Below are 23,677 nucleotides of genomic sequence, written 5' to 3' on the forward strand. Positions count from 1 at the left end.
ATAAGCTTTCCAATACATCCTAGATGTATATACCAGAGAGACAGCAAACCTCACTTATAAGTTGTATGCAGTTTTAGCAACAACAGTTGTTGTTGTTGTTGTTGTTGTTGCAAACCTCACTTATAAGTTGTATGCAGTTTTAACAACAACAGTTGTTGTTGTTGTTGTTGTTGTTGTTGTTATACTCCACCCATCTGGCTGGGTTTTCCCAGCCACTCTGGGTGGCTTCTAGCAAAATATAAAAGTATAATGAAACATCAAATATTAGAAACTTCACGATACATGGCTGTATTGGGAATTTATACAATTAAGCCTCTTTTTTCATAATTTCCCCATGAATTTTTGTATTTTAAGCTTTTATTTGTGAACTAAGACGCGGGTGGCGCTGTGGGTTAAACCACAGAGCCTAGGACTTGCTGATCAGAAGGTCGGCGGTTCGAATCCCTGCAATGGGCTGAGTTCCCGTTGCTTGATCCCTGCTCCTGCCAACCTAGCAGTTCGAAAGCACATCAAAGTGCAAGTAGATAAATAGGTACCACTCCGGCGGGAAGGTAAATAGCGCTGCTCTGGTTCGCCAGAAGCGGCTTAGTCATGCTGGCGACATGACCCGGAAGTATAGCCAGAGACGTGTGTATAAAATATTTATGTTCGACTATTTCTGGGGTATTCTTGGATTCTGCATAAAAGGGGACTCCATCCCCTTTTAAACATCTTCAGAGAGGCAGGGGTGAATAAAAAGCATGTTTGCACTAAAGATATCTGGAATTCTTACTCATGGAGAAAAGCCTTCTGGAAAGAAATTACTCCGCATATGCTAAAATTCTAATTACAAAAAATTAATCTGTGAAATCCAAGAACACACACATGTTCAACAACATTAATGGAGAAATTGATAGAACTGTTTCAGTGCTGGCACACGCTGTACTTATATTCTTGTCCTATTTAATGTGCTGGATTTTTACAAATACAGAGTAAATACATAATATGCACACTTGTCAATGAAATCGGAAAGCAGTTGGGAAAACTTTTGTTTCAGATTTTTCAGATGATACTGATACGACAGTACTGAAGCATCTGAAATAATATCCATCTATACATTGTGACCCTTTTCAGAGACACACTCCAAACAAAGAATGCCTTACAAAGAATGCCAGATATACAACTTTCAATTCTCAACAGTGTATTATTCACCTAGGTAAAGATATTTAAGGAGAGAGAGCTAGATTCTTAAAATTTTTAGTGTCTGCCAACAGACAGAAAAGTCCTACCAAGCTGTTATGGATCTGCAATGATATTTGCTTTAGGCTTGACACTGTTCACAAGTTATAGTTGCAGCAACTGTGATTTAAATAAGTAATGTGAACTGTAAAATGTCGAGATTTATAAAGTTCTAAGAGCACAATCCAATAGTTAAGTGAACTTAAACCCTTTCATTTCACTGGGTGTAAGTACTTCCAACTATTGGATAAATGCTGCTGTTTCTCTTAACCACCATACTGCATTTACTCTTTTAATGTATCGCTCTAAGAAAGTCAATACAAAATTGCACAGTCAAAATAAAGGTAATACATATGAATTGCGTGCAGAGCTCCAGCTACTTAGAGAAACCTACAAACTCAAGCAGAGACAATATGAGATTACTTTGCTGCCTGAGCTCTGTATTGCCATGATATATTAACACATGAAGCAATGGGCCAGTATACTAAGCTTCCTGGATTCTGCTGCAAATGAAGATTCTCTCAGACTTAATGCATTACAGTTGTCTAGTAGGAAGCTGCATGATGTTCACTTCTGTACCAGGAAACTTACAAGAAGCTCAACGATAGTCACTAGTAGGAACGAATAGCTGGTGGCACTGTTGCACAGTCTTCTTCATTGAGGGTTTTGTCGATTACAGGCCTATAATCCAGAGTAACCTGGAAAAAAAACCAGTTGTTTGTCTTTGTTAGAAAGCTGACTGCACAGAAAGAGTCAAGCTACAACTTTATTATTTTGCACTTAAATTATTCAACCTCATTACAATCCAAATGAGAAATCAAAATTTCTTTAAATTGAGTTCTTTTAGTTGTAAAACAAGTCCCACACTATGCAGGATATACAGGATTCCTAATTTCAAAGGCCAAGGTGTGGGGGGGGATCACATACCTTCCCAGTCTTGACATCTACATAAGAGAGAGTGTGCTTTCTCCAGTGCTGATCAAATGATTTCTTCTGCTGCCCTTGGATTGGTTTGGAATAGTCATATTCATCAATCCTTACCTAAGCAACACAATGTAAAAGTGAGATAATGGCAACAACCCAAAGCTCTGCTCAGAAGATGACACCAGCCACGTACCAAACAGCCCTAAATATTAAAGAACATTCTAGTTTCTTTAGGAATTTACAAGAGCTAGAACTGAATATGGAAGCACTACCTATTCTTCTACAAATGTGCAACTCCTTAGGTTTCATTACCTCCTCAGTGAAACCAGCTTTTTTGTTGTGTCTGTAGACACACATTGCCTTATCTTTTACAGTGGTACCTCTGGTTAAGTACTTAATTTGTTCTGGAGGTCTGTTCTTAACCTGAAACTGTACTTAACCTGAAGAACCACTTTAGCTAATGGGGCCTCCTGCTGCTGCCGCACCGCTGGAGCACGATTTCTGTTCTCATCCTGAAGCAAAGTTCTTAACCTGAAGCACTATTTCTGGGTTAGCGGAGTCTGTAACCTGAAGTGTATGTAACCTGAGGTACCACTGTATTATATAGAGATGCTGCATTAAATATATATATATTTTTAATTCTTTTTATTAATTTTCACATTAGATCACCAAAAAGAAAAACAAATCAACGGTTACAACAGTTGTAAAAAACCCCAACACACACAAAAAAGAAAACTAAATAAATATCAAAACATGACGTATAAACAATGTCGATTTCCATTACGCTTCTTTGTCTTCTCATTTATATCTTTATATCTTTAAGTATTTTAATCATTCTTCTACACATCTATTGACTTCCATCCCTCCCGGTTTCAGGCTTCTTAATATGAATAGTTTATTTCTCCTGCAGTTGATAATTATAATGATTTGCACATCGTAAGATCTATATCAGTCCTGCTATAGTTTTTAGGTTCTTGTAATTCCCTTCAATATAAATCATAAATTTATTCCAGTCATTAATAAACTTTGTATTCTTTTGGTTTCTAATTTTTTGTGTCATTTTTGCATGTTCTACAAATTCGAATAACTTTGTTTGCCAATCACTAATTGGTGGGATACTTTGGCTTTTCCAATTTTGGGCAATTAATAATCTAGCGGCAGCTGTAGCATACTGGAATAATGTCTTATCTTCTTTTTTTAATTTCGTCCCCAATTATTCCCAGAAGAAAAGCCTCTGGTCTTTTGGGAAATGTATATTTAAATATTTTTTTTAACTCATTGTAAATATATTCCCAGTATTTCTTCATTTCGTCGCATGTCCACCACATGTGGAAAAAATTACCTTCTTTAGTTTTACACTTCCAGCAAAACTTATTCCCTGTCTTGTACATTTTCCCTAGCTTTGCTGGGGTAATGTACCACCTGTACATCATCTTTTCTAAATTTTCCCTCAATGTTACACATGCCGTGAATTTCATTCCGCTAGTCCATAAATTCAGCCACTTATCATACTCTATATTATATCCCAGATCCATTGCCCATCTTGTCATGACCTCCTTTATTTCCTCATCTTTGGTGTCCCATTCTAATAGTATATCATACATTTTAGATAATAATTTGGATTTACCCTCTATTATTTCTATCTGAAATTTGGATTTCTTCTCATTCATCCCTACTTTTTTATGTTCCGTCCATATTATTTGGTGGAATTGTAACCAGCTTGTTAATTTCTCTTTCAGCTCCTCATATGTTCTCATCCTCCATCCACTTTCTGATCTTATTAGTAGGTCCTCATAAGTAAACCTTTTTCCTTCCATATTGGTTTTTTTGATCACTGAAATATCGATTGGTGATAGCCACCAGGGTGTTTTCCATTCAAGGAGTTTTTTATTCTTCTCCCACACTTCATATAGAGGCCCCCTAATAATATGACTAGAAAACCCTTTATGTACTTTTTCTTTGTTTTGCCATAGGTAGGCATGCCAGCCAAACCTATTGTCGAACCCCTCGAGGTCTAAGTAGTCAGTATTTTCCAAATTGATCCAATCTTTGATCCAGCAAAGGCAGGCTGCCTCGAAATATAATTTTAGGTTGGGTACCGAGAATCCCCCTCTTTCTTTCCGGTCTGTAAGAAGTTTGAATCTAATTCTTGGCCTTTTTCCTTGCCATATGAATTTCGAAAGAGTTTTTTTGCCAATCTGTAAACATTTTAGAGCCTCTGATCACGGGGATGTTTTGAAACAAAAACAGCATTCTTGGAAGTAAGTTCATTTTTATTGCCGCCATCCTTCCCATCCACGAGAGTTTCACTCTGCTCCAGGTGTCCAGGTCTTTCTTAATCTGCTTCCATGTCGTAAGGTAGTTGTCTTGAATCAAGTTTATATTTTTAGTAGTTAACCAAATTCCCAGATACTTTATTTTTTTTGCCACTTTAATTCCATACTGTAATTCTAGCTTTTCATTTTCATCCTTTTGCAAATTCTTCTTTAAAATTTTGGTCTTTAATTTATTCAATTTGAAACCAGATACCTTACCAAATTCTTCTAACATCTCCAAGGCCTTACCAACACTTTCTTGTGGGTTTTCCAGGCATAGCATCAAGTCGTCGGCATACGCTTTTAACTTATACTCCTTTGTTCCTATTTTGATCCCACGGATCTCTGATGTTACTCTTATTTTATTTGTGATTACCTCTAGTGCCATAATAAATAGAAGCGGGGATAGAGGGCAACCCTGCCTTGTTCCTTTTTCAATTTTAAATGAGTTTGTTAAGTTATTATTTATAATCAGTTTTGCAGATTGTTTCGAGTATATTGCTCTTATTCCGTTCATGAACTCGCCCTCTAGCCCCGCTTTTTCCATGCTCTTCAATAGGAACTGCCAAGAAACGTTATCAAATGCCTTTTCAGCATCGATAAAAATCAGCGCCGCGGGTATCTCATTCTTACATTCCAAGTACTCAATAATGTTTATAGCGTGCCTTACGCTATCTCTAAGTTGCCTATTTGGAAGAAATCCTGCCTGATCTTTATGTTTTAAATTTACTAGACATTTCTTAAGTCTGCTTGCCAACACCTTTGCGAAGATTTTATAATCATTATTTAATAGTGATATCGGTCTATAGTTCTTAATATTCAGTTTGTCCATATCTGGTTTAGGGATCATCGTTATATAAGCCTCTTTCCAGGACTCTGGAATCTTTCCTCCTTTCAATATCTTATTCATGGTGTCACATAGCACTGGTGTTAATTGGTGTTCTAATACTTTATAGTATTTGGCTGATAATCCGTCCGGTCCTGGGGCTTTTCCTGGTTTCATCTTCTTTATTGCCTCCTGGATCTCTTCTATTTTTATGGGATTATTTAATTGGTATCTTTCTTCATCTGTTATGGTCTTCCCACTATAGTCTTCTAAATATTTTACTATTTGGGCTATTCCTTTCTCTTCTTTTTTATACAGCTTCTCATAGAATTTGAGGAAATTCTCTTTTATTTCTTTTGGGTCTTCAATCAAGTGCTCTTCTACTTTTATCTTATTTATTACACTTTGTTCTTGCCTTCTTCTCAATTGCCATGCTAATAATTTGCCCGTTTTGTTTGCTGATTCGAAATATTTTTGTTTCATTACTTTGATTTTCCATTCTATTTCTTGACTTGTTAACATTGAATATTGAGATTGTAACATTTTTGTTGTTTGCCTGTTTTGATCATCATTGGGGTTTGTTATTAATTTTTTCTCACACTCTCTTATCTGATTGAGAATTTCCTCCTTCTTTTGTTCTCTTACTTTTCTCCTGTAGCTGTTTTGCTGTATAAAAAACCCTCTTAAAACCGCTTTACTAGCGTCCCAGACTATGTCCAGACTTGTCCCAGTATTGAGATTCAGGGTAAAGTATTCTTTTAAGGTGGTTTTGGCTTTTTCCACAACCTCCTCGTTTTCTAATAGGTATTCATTTATTCTCCATCTGAAACCGCCCTGTGATTTACCTTTTATTTCCAATATAACCGAGTTATGGTCCGAGAGAGTTCTCGGGTGAATTTCGCAATTTGTAGTTCTTAATGCAAACTCTCTAGAGACCCAGATTTGATCAATTCTACTCCAACTCTTATGCGGTTCTGAGAAGAAGGTGAATTGCTTCTCTATTGCATGTTTGTCTCCAAATGTCTATTAAATCTAAATTTTCTTCCAAGTTCTTAAAGGATTTTGGCAGCTTCCCTTGTTTATTTTTCCCCTTTCCTAATTGTTTATCTAATTCCGGTTCCGGCACTCCATTAAAGTCTCCCATTAGGATCGTCTTATTAGATTCCAACTCCAATAGCATTTGTTCCAGTTTCTTAAAGAATTCTGGCTTGTTCAAATTTGGGGCGTATATGTTTATCACATTAAGCTTTTCACCTTGGAAGTTAATTTGTACTCCCAAGATCCTTCCTTCATTATCTCTACAGATCACTTTGGGGTCCCATTTTTCTTTCACATATATCGCCACCCCTCTTTTCTTTTCCGTTGTGCAATTTATAAACCCAACTCCCAACTTTTTATGTACCAGGATATGTTTATGTTTTTTACACACGTGTGTCTCCTGTAAACAGATTACGTCTAATTTCTTTCTTTTCAACACATTTACAATTTTATTCCTTTTGGTTTTTTCATTCAGACCATTCACATTCCACGACAGAAATTTTAAGTTCATTATAATGACTACTTTTCAGTCTACAAATAATTAGTGTTTTAAATTCGAGTGGTTTTGTTTTCTCTGTTCTCCTCCTCTTCTTCTTCTACCTCTTCTGCTACTACCTCTTCTTCTTCTTCGTCTGCTTTCTCTCCTCCACCTCTCTCTTCTTGGTCCTTTCCTCTTTCTTTTTTCCTTCTTCTCTCCTCTGTATCCTCGTTTCTTCCTTCATATCTCTCTTCTATTCTTCCTAGCTCTTTCTCATATCTACGCAGAAATTTCTTCACTTCTTGCATCTCGGCGATCCTGAATCTTTTGTCTTTGTAAAAAAAGGAGATTCCTTCAGGGAACTCCCATCTATATTGTATATTGTTCTTTTTTAGGACATTTGCCAATTGTTTATAAGCTTCCCTTTGTGCAGGAGTCTGGTTGGTATCTCTTTAAAGATGATGATTGGTCTGCCGTCAATGACTAATTTTTTTTGATAGCTTCTTTTTAATATCAAATTTTTCATCTCTATCGAGTTAAAGATAACCAAGCAGTCTCCTGCAATTTTCCTTAATTTCACTTGTTTTGTCTTTATTTTAATTCTGAAAGCGTTTTCCATCGTATATGCAACCTCTTCTTCTTTCAATTCTAACCATTTCGCTAGCTCTTTGATAATTTTTTCCTTAATATTTTCATTTATCTCTTCACCTACTCCCCTAAATTTCAAATTTAATTGTTTTTGTTTCATATCGATCATCGCCAGATTGTCTATGATTTGGTCCTGGTTTTTATTTAGTTCTCCTATCTCATCCCTTATCCTGTCTGTCTCCTTTCTTTGTTCTTTCATTTCTTTCTGTATTTTTTTATTTGTTTCCTCCATAGCCTTTGACCGACTTGCCAAGTCTTTGATTTTGCTTGACAGTTCTCCAACTGCACCCTCTATTCTCTTATCTATTAACTCATGCATCTCCTAGTTTTTTTCCCATATGTATTTCACTCTGTTTGAACTCCTCTTTTATTTTTAACCATAAGATGTCTAAGTTCTTTATCTCTTCTTGTCGGGATGTTTTCCTTTCCAATGGTGTTCCTCCTGCCTTTTTTCCTTCTTTCCCTGCCATTTTCTCTTTCACTGGTTTTAAATTAAATCTCCTACAATACTTATTCTCTCCCCTAAAGGGCGCACACTCTAAGCTCTATCTAATTAATTATCGAGCAATGAGTTCAAAAACACTCTCTTAGACACTCTCCCCTAGGGGGCGCACACTCTGAATTCTGTCTAATTAATTATCGAGCAGCGGATTCACGAACACTCCTTTAATCATTCAGAAGGAATGTAAGAAAGTCAACTCTATACTTATAATAGATCAGGCTCGTCTTCAGACACTTTAAATTCCAATAAATTCATTTATATTGATAAATTAGCTTAGATAGTTTCAATGTCCTATCGAACTTGCTATAAGGCTTTTATAATAAGAGAAATAAAAAAACAGAATAAACAATATCAAAACCAAACAAGATCAACAAAGCAACCAACCGATGATAAGAACAGCAGCAGAGATTTAACTTTTATCTAATTTTGTCTTATGTGGGGGCTCTTTTTCCTTCTTTCTATTTAAACTTCAGCCAGTTTAGGCAGGTTAGTCCAGTTCTAACTTTTTACTAGGATACCTTAATTATTATTTAAGAGTTAAGCCCCCCAAAAAGGTCTCTCCAGCTAAGAGAGGAGTGAAGATATCAAAGTAGTTCTCAAAGAGAAAATTTATCACTAAATAGGAAGATAAGAGGTGAGCCCAGTCTCTGCTGCACAATTCAATGATGTCCACACATTTGGGGTTCCACAGGTGGAAAAGAGGGAGGGCTAGATTTTTACTTAGCTTCTACCTCCTCAGGTCTGTGTTCTTCAGCCACTTGCTGGCTTAATCCAATATCAGGTTATACAAATCGGGGAAAAAATAAGAAAAACAACAACCCCCCCCAAAAAAAAAAACCCCAAAAAACAAAAAGCAGCCCAATGTCCTGAAGTCCTGAGAAAATCGCCAAAGGTCCCACAAACCAAGGGTCCAAAAAAAGGAGAGAAGAGAGGAACCAAATATCAAATGTATAACTATATCCTCCAATACTCTGGGTATATTCCTCTCTCAAATATGTTTCAGCTCCACCGAAATCCACATATCAGAGCCTTTGAGGGACTCGTGTGTTCAATCCAAATTGTTCAGAAAGGAGGAAGGAGGAAGCTACTCTTTAAACTGAAGTCCATAAGTAAATCCAAATAGTTCTCTATAGCTCATAGGAACGAAGCAGGAAGAGAGGAGACAAAACTCCAGCTTCTTTAAAGGAGGAAGGGGGAGGTTGCTTCCAGATTTAAAAAAAAAAAAAAAAATTAAAGGAGAAGAGGAGGGAAAGAAAGATTTGCCCTCTTGTTTAATCCTATAAGAACTTCCATAATTAACTTCAAAAACAGAGGGGGCAGGTAAAGATTTAAGCTGTTTGTTTATTCCGTCCTTTCTCCTGTCTCTTCTTTCTCCCTTGCGTTTCTGTATCTCGTTTGTAACTTCAGAATGTTTCTCCTTTATAACCACTGTATTCCGTTTATTCCCTTATTTTAGTATCTTCTCCCCCAAAAGAAATACAAAGTCTCTAGAGGTCTGTTCCGTTACTTTTATAATACTTTGTTTCCTTTGCCTCGCTAAATAAGTTGCTGAGGACTTTCACTCTTCTATTTCTCCACAGCGGGCGCTTAGTCACTTCCTTTCTTCTCTCTTACGATTATATGCCCTGCGCCATATTTGCTCTGAAACAACAGGTCGGGTTCCTCACTTTAAATCCCTTTTCATCCAGTTCTCACTTAGTGCTTAATCCAAATTTTCCGTTCAAGATTACTCCAAAAGCACTAAGGATTCTGTTCTTAAAGTTACGGAGATTTGTCGCTTTTTCAGTGGGAGCTAGAGGCATTGCTGCACGGGGTCTGCAGAGCTTACCATTTCGCGTTTCTCAGTCCCGTCGCTCTCGGATCCTTAAAAAAAAACCCGAAAAAGCTTCGGAACCGCTCCAACGCTGCTGGATGGCTAATCCCTCAGGGGGGCCCCCCCATGAGGTTTTGGGGGTCGCAGTGCCTTTGCGTCGCCCCCAAGCCCCCGTGAAGCTCGGAAAAGCTCTCAGCGGCTTTTTCCGCGCTCCCTGCTGCTAGCGATCCCAAACCGGAAGTCAGGTTTTGCCTGCATTAAATATTTTAGCTACATTATAAACAACTGAAATGTGGAAGTGCTGTCCTGTAAGGCCAATAACTCTTATTTTTAAAAGGTGCTGATGGTACCCACAACACTCATTTAGAAGAGATGTCAAAAAGGGCACTGGTAGAGATATCTCCATGAGATTGTGGAGCTGCTTAGGCTGTGCTTCTTTCTTACAAAATTAATTACTAAGGTACCTCCAGTTCAACGTGTTGGTATGTGCAATTCTGCTTTAAAAATAAATTGGCTCATTGGCAACGAAATGGAAGTTGGGGTGTGACTGGGCAGAGATGCGCAAATTTTGCTTTAAAGCTCAAGTGTTTTTGAACCTGGCCCGCCCAACTCCCTTAATCTTCCCCAGTCCCAAACACTAATAATGTATCACACTGATTAATATGCACATATGCAGTCACATGTAACCTGCTGCTACAAATGTAAGCATTTGTAGACTGGAATACTTCTCCAATACCGACATTAGATGTGGAATAAAACAGGAAAATTCTGATGCTTCTCCTAAAACCACACAGGAAGATCTGTCCTTGCAACAAAGCAGCAGTCCTTTCAAGGTTTTTTTCTTTCCAAATCTGGTTGGGAGTACCAGGGGTAGCAGCACCACATATAAACCCAATATGTTTCAATGAGAACTGTTCAACACACTCTGGCTGCTCAGAGGAAAGCTCCATGTGTCTCAGGATTCTGCACCTTCCTGGAACTTTGTTGCCACTATTTCCATATGCCATTCCTCTTTCCCCCTCCCCAGCCAACATAATCTATGTTCAGGGATGGTGAGAGCAGGAATGGGCCACAGGTGATACATAAAGAAGTTGTGCATACCTTATAATCCTCCCTAGCATGAGCACCACGTGACTCTTTCCGAGCCTCTGCACCATAAATAGTTTGTAAAGCACAGAGCATTAGATTTTGTAGTTCCAAAGTCTCCACCAAGTCAGTATTCCAGACAATACCTAAAGGTACAATGAAATGTTAGGGGCATTTCAGCAGTCCCAATATACAAATCAGACAAAAGCACAACTCTGCTTGTAGACCAAGGCTGCAATTCTATGCACTCTCTCCTGAAGTGAACACTCCCTTCTGAGAAAACATGTCTCTGGTGGTTTCTCGTATGAAACTGTTTTAGTCATGGCCTGCAAAGCTGTCTTGCATGCAGCTTAAAAACTATAACAATTTTGTCAGTGTCATGAGCCTGAAGTCTGTGCTATATTCCTAGTTAAATATGTGAAAAAATATCACAGGAAAAAGGGCAGCACTATTGTGCTAATTTTTCCTTTTTTCTTTTCTTTTTGAAGCACAGACTCAGGACTTTGTAAACTAGTGGTTTTTAAACTGTGCTCCACAGACCTCTGGGATTCATTTGAAGCTATCCAAGGTTCCTCAGTGAGATGACCAGTAATGGTGCAATCCCATCTCCTGAATGAACAACTTGCCTACTGTTACCAGTCTGTCTTTGCAATGTGAAACTGCTTGAGAATGTTCTAGGATACGCTCTTAAGGTCCCATTGGCCAGTAGCAAGAATGAGCAGGCCTAACCAGTGCTCCACAAGAACATGCTCCAGAAGTCCTAATCGAGAAGTCAATGTGGGAAGTGTTCCCTGAAGGTCAAAACTGTGAAAGTCACCTATATGTCTGGCATTTGTCAAACTGATATTTAGAAATGCCCTGCACTACACAAGCTGTTACCCTTTAAATATTTTCTCTGTGAATCTGTGGTCTCATTAATACTTGTTTTTAAGTCAAACTGACGTTGCATTTCTTAACAGCAAAGTTCTCTGAACTGCATATGCTGATAGATGTCACAATCATTTACTTGTGCACCTTGAAGAAGAAGAAGAAGAGGAGGAGGAGGAGTTTGGATGTGATATCCCACTTTATCACTATCTGAAGGAGTCTCAAAGTGACTAACATTCTCCTTTCCCTTCCTCCCCCATAACAAACACTCTGTGAGGTGAGTGGGGCTGAGAGACTTCAGAGAAGTGTGACTAGCCCAAGGTCACCCAGCAGCTGTATGTGGAGGAGCGGAGACGTAAACCCGATTCACCAGATTACAAGACTACCGCTCTTAACCACTACACCACACTGGCCAAGCTTACAATGCTACATTCAGACAGTCTACCTCTATCGAATGTCTTCAAATCATCCATGTTGTTATAGAGACTGCTAATTTGCTCACAACCTTCCTGTAGGACAGGACCTGTACGGAACACTGCAGCATGGGTTTGCATTGTCTATAAAAAAAAATTGAGAAACAATACATTGATTGGAAATTTGAAGAAAAATTTAACCTCCTACAGCTGCCAGAATGTTCTGTTGTCAAAATCTGTTTGAATACACCCATATCACTTTCTACAAATCCTCAAGTCCATACTCATGTGCAGTAACACTGTCTTCAGTTAAATCACCCTGGTGCCTAAGCTGCCCTGGCTATTTCTTAATGACTCCATCACTTCCAAGAGAATTTACTCTGGGCTGCAATATGTAACCATTACCACATATCAGCACAGCCACCCCGCTATCTTTCATAATCTGTAGAAATCTGATATACTCTGAATGCAACTCCACCTATGCACAAAAAGAAAGGAGTAGTGCTTAGGTTCTGGACATGAAAGCAAATTTAACTTGAGAAGTGCAACAGCCCTTAGGGATGGAGTGTAGAAGCAGGTTCCATTTGCAGAGGAACATCATGTTTGTATTCTGAGCACCATTTACTACAACCATGTGAAACAACTTAAGCTGAAAGTTAAGGAAGGTCACCCATGAATGGATAATCAGCCCCTCCATCTCAAAAATACCAGATCACAAAATTTTAAAAAGAAGAAAATCATTTTAGGAAGGTCAGAAATCCAGTTTTCAAGTCAAAACATTATATATCTGTTCTAGCAATTCACATTACATGTTATTAGCCTAGCCTCCAAGCAAACCTTTTATATACCTTTTGCATATTAAGTCTCAGATCCGAAGTTCTTATGCTTCCATTGGCAAAGCGCAGTTTGTCAAGATTTGCTACAGATTCTTCACCCGCATTTGGTTTAATTGACGGAACTGGCTCTCCTAATTAGAGTAGACACAAGCATGATTCAGCTACAGTTAAGTCTACAAAAATTAGATAGCAGTCAGGGTGAGAGGGGGAAGGCAAGGAACAAGAGGAATATATTGCCAATCAGTAATTCAATTATTTCCTAGTAAAATTCTCAGTGCCTGCCCACCCCCTTCTGATAAATTTGGTAGGAAGGGAAATATTTTTTCATGGGCATTAATGGAGTTTCTTGACCTTGCTGGTCAAGTGAAAAGTTGTTACCAGTCCCACTTCTCCATGCAAGCCCCAATTCCTCAGCCTTTCCCCTGGGAAGGAGAATGTGGGAAGAGTGGTCAGCCGCTCCCTGCTGTTTGAAGGTGCCCCTGCTTGAAAGAGCAGCACCAGCCTCTCCTGAGTAAAGGGCTGGTTGACAGCATGCTGGTTTGGGCTCTAATGCCCAAAGGTACCCAGCCCTTTCAAAGCCTTTCGAGGGAGATGAAAAACAAGCAAGGAGACCTACCAGGTTTGCAGGATTCTGCAATGCTAAGAGCACACGCACGGCCAAAGACCACCAAATCTAAGAGTGAGTTTGCTCCAAGACGATTAGCGCCATGAACAGAGGCAGAGGCTGCTTCCCCACAAGCATACAAGCCAGGAACTATTTGATCTCTGCCGTTTACATGAGTAATCACCTGCCATTAAAAGTAAGTGTGAAATCAATATAAGCATACAGTGACTCTATTCATGCACCGCTCACATGAAGAGGGCAAGTGTGGTGACAGAGGTGGTGGGACCACGCATTTATCCCACTCCAAAAGTCACCCAGCTCCTCCTGTTCCTGGCACTGTTGTGTTCACCATAACTTCATGTGTGGAGAAGACTTCTCACTGCAGAAAGATCCCTGCATGATTTAGAACCCTGATTATAGTGGGTTCTAAAACCCCACAGAGATCCTCCATGGACAGAGAAGTCTCCCCAATGCAGAAGTTAGTGAGAGCACAGCAAAGGTAGGGACAAAAGGAGCCACACAGTTTTGAGGGTGGGATACACACAGTCTTTGTCACCATTTTTACTACTGACTTTCTTGTAGTCGTTTTTTAAAAGCTGTTGGCTAACACAAGGAGTGAAGGTGGTGATGGCAGAAGGCAGAGAGAGAAGGGAGAACCAAAGACCCACAGGCCGAATTAGGTCTGCCAGGCCTTGGAGGTTGGCATTCAGGGCATTTTGGGCTAACCAAACCTACGTTAACAAGGGAAAATGTCATAAAACGTCATGCTCAGGAAAGGTAGACCTGGTTAGCCCTGAATACCTGCAAATTCTTCATTTGCATTCCTGGCTTGGAGATGCGAAGGAAGAGCCAGGGCTACAAAGGAAGAATCTCCCTTTGCAGCTACAGCTCGAACTTTTAATCACCTAATGTCAGATAACTAACAGGAAGGCAGACCCACCCACCTGTCAAAGTGGGCTGTCAAGTTGCTATTTTTTCACAATTATATCAATCAGTATGCAGAAAACACCCACAATATTCAGTTTAGAATACTTCCTATTTGAATATTACTTCTGGAAAATTACCTGTCCTTTGTAGTTTGTAGGAATACCTCCCATATTGTAATGCACAGTGGGCAGAACAGGAATGGGTTCTTTGGTAACATCCACACCAGCAAATATCATAGCAGTTTCTGAAATCCCAGGAAGACGAGTTGCTAACTGCTGAGGTGGCAAATGATGCAGTTGCAAGTACACGTGGTCTTTGTCAGGCCCACATCCTCTGATGTTAAAAGAAAAAGTGTTTTAAACACACTCATTTTCACAGTCCTATCTAGAGGCAAACTTTTAAAGTCATTCATCATCTTATATAGGAAGGCAAACAAGAACAGCTCTCTTGGTGACAGGAACTAGCCATCTTTTTCAACCCACATTTCACTTTCTATTTACTAACAGTTTGTAAATTTAAATAAATGAAACACATTTCTTACAATTAGGACTCATATGTGGTAGCAAGTCTGAGGCTTGTCCATGTGCCCTACACCCCCTCCTTCCAGTCTGCAGGCCATAAACATCCCTACATTTGTACGCACTCACCTGTCTCCTAAATCCCGGGAAGAACTGTATTGCCAAGGAGGACACGTTCAAGATGGTCTGAGTGAAATAATATTATTCTTTAAGATAGCTTTCCTTAATCCTGGGTTCCCAGAAGCTGTTGAACTACAACCATCCACCATCCGCAGTCAGCACTGCAAATGGTCCAAGATAATGGGGGTTGTGGTTCAACAACATTTGGGGAACCAAGGCTTTAAGATACTGGATTGGTCAATGTTTACAAACTGAGCAATCCCACATCTTCTATAATATTTGAAAGGTAGCAGTTGCGGAAAACCAGACTTACCTTCCTTCTCGGATCTCAATAGTCATTGAACGAGACACAACATCTCTTGAAGCTAGATCTTTGGCAACTGGTGCATATCTCTCCATAAACCTTTCACCTTCACTGTTAATCAGAATGCCTCCTTCACCACGGCAGCCTTCTGTAATAAGGCAGCCGGCTCCATAAATACCTGCAAAACAAGCAGTCACTACATTATAAACTTGTTAGGGACTATATTTTACAGATGTTCCTCAATGTCATAGTACTAGAATGAGACACCAACATTTTAATATCCAATATAGTGTATGTACCAACTTCAAATCTTGGCTTTGATAATCAATCAAGCTTGTTCATTGAATGGCTATTGAAAAGTCAGCATTCTCTCAGCCTCACATCTGCCAATATAGGGATGGCAAACTACCAACTCTACAGGGCTCTTGAATACTGAAGATGTATGGGAAGTGCTTTGAACACCTAAAGCAGGATATAAACACTTCTGCTAGCAGAATATTGTTTGCAATACTTCCTTCAGTGAAATCACTCAAACTTAGAATCATAGAATCATAGAGTTGGAAGAGACCACAAGGGCCATCGAGTCCAACCCCCTGCCAAGCAGGAAACACCATCAGAGCACTCCTGACATATGGTTGTCAAGCCTCTGCTTAAAGACCTCCAAAGAAGGAGACTCCACCACACTCCTTGGCAGCAAATTCCACTGTCAAACAGCTCTTACTGTCAGGAGGTTCTTCCTAATGTTTACGTGGAATCTTCTTTCTTGTAGTTTGGAACCATTGCTCCGTGTCCGCTTCTCTGGAGCAGCAGAAAACAACCTTTCTCCCTCCTCTATGTGACATCCTTTTATATATTGGAACATGGCTATCATATCACCCCTTAACCTCTTCTCCAGGCTAAACATGCCCAGCTCCCTCAGCCGTTCCTCATAAGGCATCGTTTCCAGGCCTTGGACCATTTTGGTTGCCCTCCTCTGGACACGTTCCAGTTTGTCAGTGTCCTTCTTGAACTGTGGTGCCCAGAACTGGACACAGTACTCCAGGTGAGGTCTGACCAGAGCAGAATACAGTGGCACTATTACTTCCCTTGATCTAGATGCAATACTCCTATTGATGCAGCCCAGAATTGCATTGGCTTTTTTAGCTGCCGCGTCACACTGTTGGCTCATGTCAAGTTTGTGCTCAACCAAGACTCCTAGATCCTTTTCACATGTACTGCTCTCAAGCCAGGTGTCACCCATCTTGTATTTGTGCATCTCATTTTTTTTGCCCAAGTGCAATACTTTACATTTCTCCCTGTTAAAATTCATCTTGTTTGTTTTGGCCCAGTTCTCTAATCTGTCAAGGTCGTTTTGAAGTGTGATCCTGTCCTCTGGGGTGTTAGCCAGTTTGGTGTCATCTGCAAATTTGATCAGGATGCCCTTGAGTCCATCATCCAAGTCATTGATAAAGATGTTGAATAAGACCGGGCCCAAGACAGAACCCTGTGGCACCCCACTAGTCACTCTTCTCCAGGATGAAGAGGAACCATTGATGAGTACCCTTTGGGTTCGGTCAGTCAGCCAGTTACAAATCCACTGAGTGGTAGCATAGTCAAGCCCGCATTTTACCAGCTTCTTTACAAGAATATCATGGGACACCTTGTCAAATGCCTTGCTGAAATCAAGGTAGGCTACATCCACTGCGTTCCCTTCATCTACCAGGCTTGTAATTCTGTCAAAAAACGAGATCAGGTTCGTCTGACATGACTTATTTTTCAGAAATCCATGCTGACTATTGGTGATCACAGTATTCCTTTCTAGGTGCTCACAGACTGTTTGCTTAATGATCTGCTCCAGAATCTTCCCTGGTATTGATGTCAGACTGACTGGGCAGTAATCATTTGGGTCCTCTCTTTTCCCCTTTCTGAAAATAGGGACAACATTTGCCCTCCTCCAGTCTGGCGGGACTTCGCCTGTTCTCCAGGAATTCTCAAAGATGACTGCCAGTGGTTCTGAGATCACATCTGCCAGTTCTTTTAATACTCTTGGATGCAGTTCATCTGGCCCTGGAGACTTGAATACATCTAAACTAGCCAAGTATTCTTGTACTATCTCCTTAGTTATTCTGGGCTGTGTTTCCTCTGCTGAATCATTTGCTCCAAATTCTTCAGGTCGGGCATTGTTTTCTTTATCGGAGAAGACTGAGGCAAAGAAGGCATTGAGGAGTTCAGCCCTTTCTGTGTCCCCTGTTTGCATTTCACCATCTTCTCCTCTGAGTGACCCCACAGTTTCTTTGTTCTTCCTTTTGCTACGAACATACCCATAAAAGCCTTTTTTGTTGCTTTTAACCTCTTTAGCAAGCCTGAGTTCATTCTGTGCTTTAGCGTTTCTGACTTTGTATCTACACGTGCTGGCTATTTGTTTGAATTCCTCTTTGGTGGTTTCCCCCCTTTTCCATTTTTTGTACACATCCTTTTTTAATCTTAACTCAGTTAAAAGTTCTTCTTTGGTGTAGAAAGAGTAAGAACTGGCAGAGGCAGAGTTTCAATCTTGAGATATAGCAAGTGGCTTAAACTACTGTATATTATACAGTCACAAGGCTGCAGCTGGTCCAGAATATGGCAGCTTAGCTGTTGAGCAGAGCAGTCAAAGAGCCAGCAACAATTCTGACAGCACTGCACCAGCTGCCAGTAATACAAGGTGTTGACGTTGGTATACAAAGCTCTAAGTATACACAGTTTATGATGAGAGAGAGAAGCTCTTCTTGCAGTATCACTGCTGTGGGTGGCTAGGAGGTTGCAAAGGAAAGAGAGAGACATTCCGTCTCTGGAATTTCTTCCCAAGTAAAGTTTAGCAGTTCCCTTCCCTGATTATTTTCAAAAGGAATTTGAAGACATTTTTATTTGTACTGTATATGCTTTTGGAAGTGGATAATTACATACAGGTAGTGCTGTTTTTATAACTCACATTTTAATTACTACATATCACATATGGTTTCATTGGATTTTATGATAGCACACTCTGGGCACTCTTCAGAAGAAAAGATCAGGATACATAATACAAGACACTTAATAAATACATTAAAGTATTTCCAAACCTGCTTCACATTTGTACATTTACATTGGGGTTACGTTCCGAGGCACTGAACGGCTTAGTGAAATCACATATATGTGAAACATGACTGAAAAAGAGTGCAAACACTCTGTGCTGTCATTGCCCCACCCCATTTTGTGAAGTTTTTGTGATTTTTTTGAGCCACCTCTGGGTTCAGCATGATGCACGCATGCATGGTCACACACATATCAAATGCGCCTAAAACAGTCACTGCCTGTATAGACATTTTTCTTAAATGTTTCCAAGACAGTCATTATCTATAGCTAGCCTCTTCAGACAACCATTTCTCATCTACTTTCTAGGAGGGATCTATTGTTGTTGTTTCTCATGAATATGTCCCTAGCATGAACAAGCTAAAGATGTATTATACTTTTTCATGGTTGTAACACAGGCAGAAAGCTATCAACTGCTTTAAGAATCGAAAGACAGCTCCAATAATCAGATGTGCAAGCTTGTGTAAATCCTTTTAATCTGATGGAACAGTCATCCAAACTACGTACTGCAAGAGAGAACTACTCATCTGCCATGAGAAAGAAGTTCAACAGCTGTAGGCTGCTCCAATCCCAAATGCCCACCCTCGATTTAAAGGTTTAATGAGGTTTAATTTAAAGGTTTAATGAGTTTCACAGTAACCTTAGTTGTCTGTAATGTTATAGAACATCATTTTACCTGTGGGATGGAACTGCACAAACTCCAAATCCTGACAAGGCAGACCAGCCCGTGTTACCATTGCTGTGCCATCTCCAGTACAGGTGTGAGCAGATGTACAGCTGAAGTAGGTGCGCCCATATCCTCTAGGAAAAGAGTTCATTATTAGTATCTGGCCAGTACATTTCACACACACAAAGAAAACCAATGATTTCAGCTGCATACACTTACCTTGGAAAGTCATGGCTAATGATTGACCATAACGTGCAGATTTCTCCTGATTCAGTTGCTCGACTACGCGAGCAGGAATAATAAATCTCTGTTATAAAAATAAGGTATTTCTGCTTTCTCTTTAGCTAATTTAAGTTGGTGGGTTAATTTTTCTCCCATCGCTATTTGCCACAGTTCTCTGTACCAACAATCCAATGTCAAATACTCTGCAGTTTTTCAATTTTTGGTTATCACCCTGCAAGCAGCCATCAATATGAATACTATTTGTTCCACTGGTCTCACTTTCTCATTTTGTTCTGCCCAAATTGTTAAAAGAGATTATTAATGTTGGTGTGTGATATTTTTTTGATGTGTGATATTTGCCATTTCTATAAAAATATCATAGTACATAACTGTGATACAGAAAATGGCTACCACACACACACACACACACACACACCCTTGTCAATTACAATTTCTCCAACATTTTGTATTATTTGCATTTGCAGATATATTAGTGTAATGTACCACTGATGTAATAATTTTAAAGAATTCTCCCATGGGTTGATGATATTGCTTTCTTTGATAAAATCATCCATATTTTCTCCCATACATTTTGTTCTTTTGCTACTCCAATATCACTCACCCATATTATTTTCAAACCATCCAATATAATATTATGTCTATCAAGATGTAAATAAATGTTGGAGATTAATCCTTTTGTATTGGTCCTATGTTCCAAATTTTGTCCTGTTTAGTTTGTTTTCCCCCCTTTGCCCCAATCTTTCAACCATGATTGGCTTTGGATAGTAATTTGTTGGTGTAAAACAAAACATAGTCCCTGGTTTGGGCACAAGAACTGTGGTTTGTTGCTCCCACATGCTAACTAGGAACAGCAATCTGCACATTCACTGTAAACTAGACAGGGGGAACCTCTGGATCCCTGTAAAGCCGGCATGACCAAACTTGGCCCTTCAGCTGTTTGGGACTACAATTCCCATCATCCCTGACGACTGGTCCTGTTATCTAGGGATGATGGGAGTTGTAGTCCCAAAACGTCTGGAGGGCCAAGTTTGGCCATGCCAGCTATAAAGCAATTCCCTCTTCAGCCACATCCACCTACACCTGATGCCACGGCCAGCACTAGACACAGGGGATGCAAAGACACAGCTGCAAAGGATCAAAGGATAAAGACATTCCCAACTGTTTCTCTGCAAGAGCAGCTTGCAGTTCCCACCTTTTAAATATGCACCAGCTGGCCTGGGAAAACTACAGCACTCTTTCCTTCCCATTCCCTTCTAACTCAATGTGAGTCATTAGAATAAAAATACAATTAAGCAGAGGTAAAAAAAAAAATTGTTATCTTTAACAGGGCTACATATTTAGGAAGATTATATATTGTATGAAATTCCTACTTTAAAGTGTTAAATATTCGTAGAGTAAAAGTCTGACTTCATAATCTTTTGTAAGCAGCCCCCATCTCTGCATTCCCTTTCATCTTTGCAAACAAACTGTTGGGAGCATATGTTTGTTGACATGAAGTCTGATTTCCCCCTCATATTCAATAGGAAAAGGGAAAAAATTGTTTAATGGGCAGGATGCAAGGCTCACAGTATTAAGGGCAGGGAAAATAACCCAAAGGGAGGTGGGTTTGGAGGCTTCCCAATGAGTGTTGGTGCAAGCTCTCTCCCTCCCTCCCTCCCTCTCTCTCTGAGGGGGGGAGGGAGGGGGGGAGAGAAAAGGATGACAGCAATAGACTCCTCCCTGATCTAGCCCGAGGCCAGAATGACAGACAATTCCAGGAAGTACATTAACATATCATCAGTATGAACAGCTCATTAATATTACCCAGTGGCAATAATCGTATTTTTTGCTCTTAAACGATGTATGGTTCCATCTTCTATACAAAGTGCAATAACACCACAACATTCTCCATTTTCCATAAGGAGGTCAAGGGCAAAATATTCCACAAAGTAACTCGTGTCATATCGAAGAGACTAAAGGGGGAGAGGGGAAGAAACATGTATTATTATTATTATTATTATTCAACAACATTAGGTTTTTGGGGTACTCTATGAGACTGTAACCCTGGAAGCAAGTCTTTACTAATTTTAATTTTGTCAGAACCAACCTATTTTAGGCAGTTCATAAATATCACTCCAGTATGATAATTCCATTAGTCAGGGATGATGGGTGTTACAGTTCAACAATACATGGAGAGGAAAACATGGGTGACTCCTTTCCTTGTGGATTACCTGTGCCAGGAAATGGACAGGAAGAATGCATCTCATGCTTGCTTTTTTGATGTTTTAAATTTTGTAGTATACTACCTTCTGGGTGCTCCCCAATAGCATAAAAGGCAGCTTATAAAATATTTTTTAAAACCATTTGTCAATGAAACATAGAAAAACACATATTGTGTAGCACGATTCATGAGTGCTGCTGTATCTAGAAATGCACGCTGTGACGTTAACATATGAGAATGCTGGAGGTGAAATAGTTAAACAAGTTACCCAATCAGAACCCAGGGGGGTGGAGTCAGAGGGCCTATAAAACCAGCTCTGGGAGGGGCGGAAGGAGTTGGGAGTTGGGTGGTTGGTTGGAGTGGGAGTGAATTGGGATAACAGTCTGTGGGTAGGTTGAGTTAGTGTAGCGAAATAAGCTGAGTCAGGAACAGTTAGGAAGACAAGGAAATATCTGAGAGGTGGTTTAGTGAGTGAGAGCAGGTAGCAAAAGTTATAGGTCTGGATAGGCACCCCATGACTGTAATGGACCGATACGGTTTATGAATCCACACGCTTGTTAAATTGCAATAAATAAACAGAAGTTTATGTTCCAATTTAACCCTGACCGGACTCAGTATTGTACCAGGTAGGGCCTGGGTGGTGGCAGCGAGAAATAAAGCGGTGGCACAGGGATCAATAGATGGTGAAACGTCTGGGGACCCTGTGTGATCGCCACACACGCCTCCTGTTTGCTTTGTCTGACTGTGCAGAAGACACATGGATGTGCTGGCTAAGAGTTTTTCTGAGTCAGTTAATGATAGGAGTGCAACTATCCATTTCAAAAGTGATCCTACTAATTAGACTTAAGAGCCTCGGATTTAAGATCTCTGGGCTGATGGTTTTCCGAGATTGATGGACTTTTGCTTGGGGCCCGAAACCAGGGAGGGGATCTGGTGGAAGAAAATTGGGAATTTAAAGTGTATATAATTTGTTTCTTGTTTTTTTAATGAGAGATGGGAAAATCGTGGAATGGAATCTTTTTTGACCTTAGGGGAAACGTCTTAAGAATAAGTACAGATATATAGGTTTGGATGAGAGTTAAGATTGGATAAAGTAAAAGTGGATGGTTATTTGGTGAAAGAAAGAATGGAAAATTATAGTATAATGAGATAAGATATAAGGATAAAAATAAGATGAAGGATTTGTTGAAATATTTATATGAATTAGAATATAAAGAGGGGAATTATAGTATACTAAGATAAATTATTGGGATTAAAACAAAGTTGGAAGGATTTGCTGGAACATCTAATTGAATTAGAATACAAAAATGGGAGGCGTGAGGAAGTCAAGGAAATAAGTGAATGTAAGTAAGTGAGTTAAAGGTTTGACTTGTTTTTTATTTCTTTTTCTTTTTCTATCTTTTTTCGGTTTTTTGATGATTTTTTTGTATGTGTACTGTTTTTTCTTTTTTTTTTCATTTTCGATTGCTCTCTTTTTATTCTTTTTTTTCTGTAACCTTTAAAATCTTAATAAAAATTTATTTTAAAAAAACAAACAAAAGTGATCCTAATTCAATTCAGTGATCTTGATTCCCTGCCCCACCAGCATCTTCTTACCCGACCATACAGCGTGTGCAGCAGAGAGTGGCCTGTCCTATCAGCCACACAACAGCATCGATGAGCTTGTCCCCCTTTCCCAAACTTTAGGCTCTGTCCTCCAAAGGCACGCTGATAGATCTTCCCATCTTCTGTCCTGCTAAACGGCATGCCATAATTCTCCAGCTAAGGAATCCAAGTGGAACTTATTAGCCATTTAACCATCAGCATGAAAACAAGGAAAGTCTGCTTTACACATATTTCAATTTTAGAAAGAATCTGCCATGTGAAAACAAAAAAGTTAACTTAGGCTAAATAAACTTTTGATTTGCACACACTGCATCCTAGTTTCAAGAATCTGGCTTATGAACATTTGGGAACTTTCTAAAAAATAGGGGGAAATTAACTAGATCAAAGCAGGAGACCTCCACCAGTTTATGCGAGTTGCGTGCATTCTCCAAGCCACTG

At 39.5% G+C, this 23,677-nt stretch overlaps 1 protein-coding gene across 4 annotated transcripts in view; it reads right to left on the reverse strand.

Annotated features, from left to right (window-relative positions):
- Positions 1-925: 925 nt before the first annotated feature.
- SDHA (succinate dehydrogenase complex flavoprotein subunit A) overlaps positions 926-23,677 on the reverse strand; it is a 35,559-nt gene continuing 12,807 nt past the window's right edge. For 3 of the 4 annotated variants that reach the window (XM_079949564.1, XM_079949565.1, XM_079949567.1), the window contains 11 exons: positions 23,231-23,395; positions 21,238-21,386; positions 19,201-19,325; positions 15,447-15,615; positions 14,633-14,828; positions 13,581-13,752; positions 12,977-13,095; positions 12,161-12,272; positions 10,864-10,994; positions 2,146-2,259; positions 926-1,916 (listed from right to left, as the gene is read on the reverse strand). In XM_079949564.1, the coding sequence (XP_079805690.1) occupies positions 1,830-1,916; positions 2,146-2,259; positions 10,864-10,994; positions 12,161-12,272; positions 12,977-13,095; positions 13,581-13,752; positions 14,633-14,828; positions 15,447-15,615; positions 19,201-19,325; positions 21,238-21,386; positions 23,231-23,395 (1,539 nt within the window). In that variant the 3' untranslated portion in view covers positions 926-1,829. Of the gene's footprint in view, positions 1,917-2,145; positions 2,260-10,863; positions 10,995-11,846; positions 11,863-12,114; positions 12,273-12,976; positions 13,096-13,580; positions 13,753-14,632; positions 14,829-15,446; positions 15,616-19,200; positions 19,326-21,237; positions 21,387-23,230; positions 23,396-23,677 lie in introns of those variants that run through there. The other variant, XM_079949566.1, reaches the window with a different exon arrangement.

This window comes from Podarcis cretensis (assembly GCF_951804945.1).
Source record: "Podarcis cretensis genome assembly, chromosome: 13".
Lineage (NCBI taxonomy): Eukaryota > Metazoa > Chordata > Lepidosauria > Squamata > Lacertidae > Podarcis > Podarcis cretensis.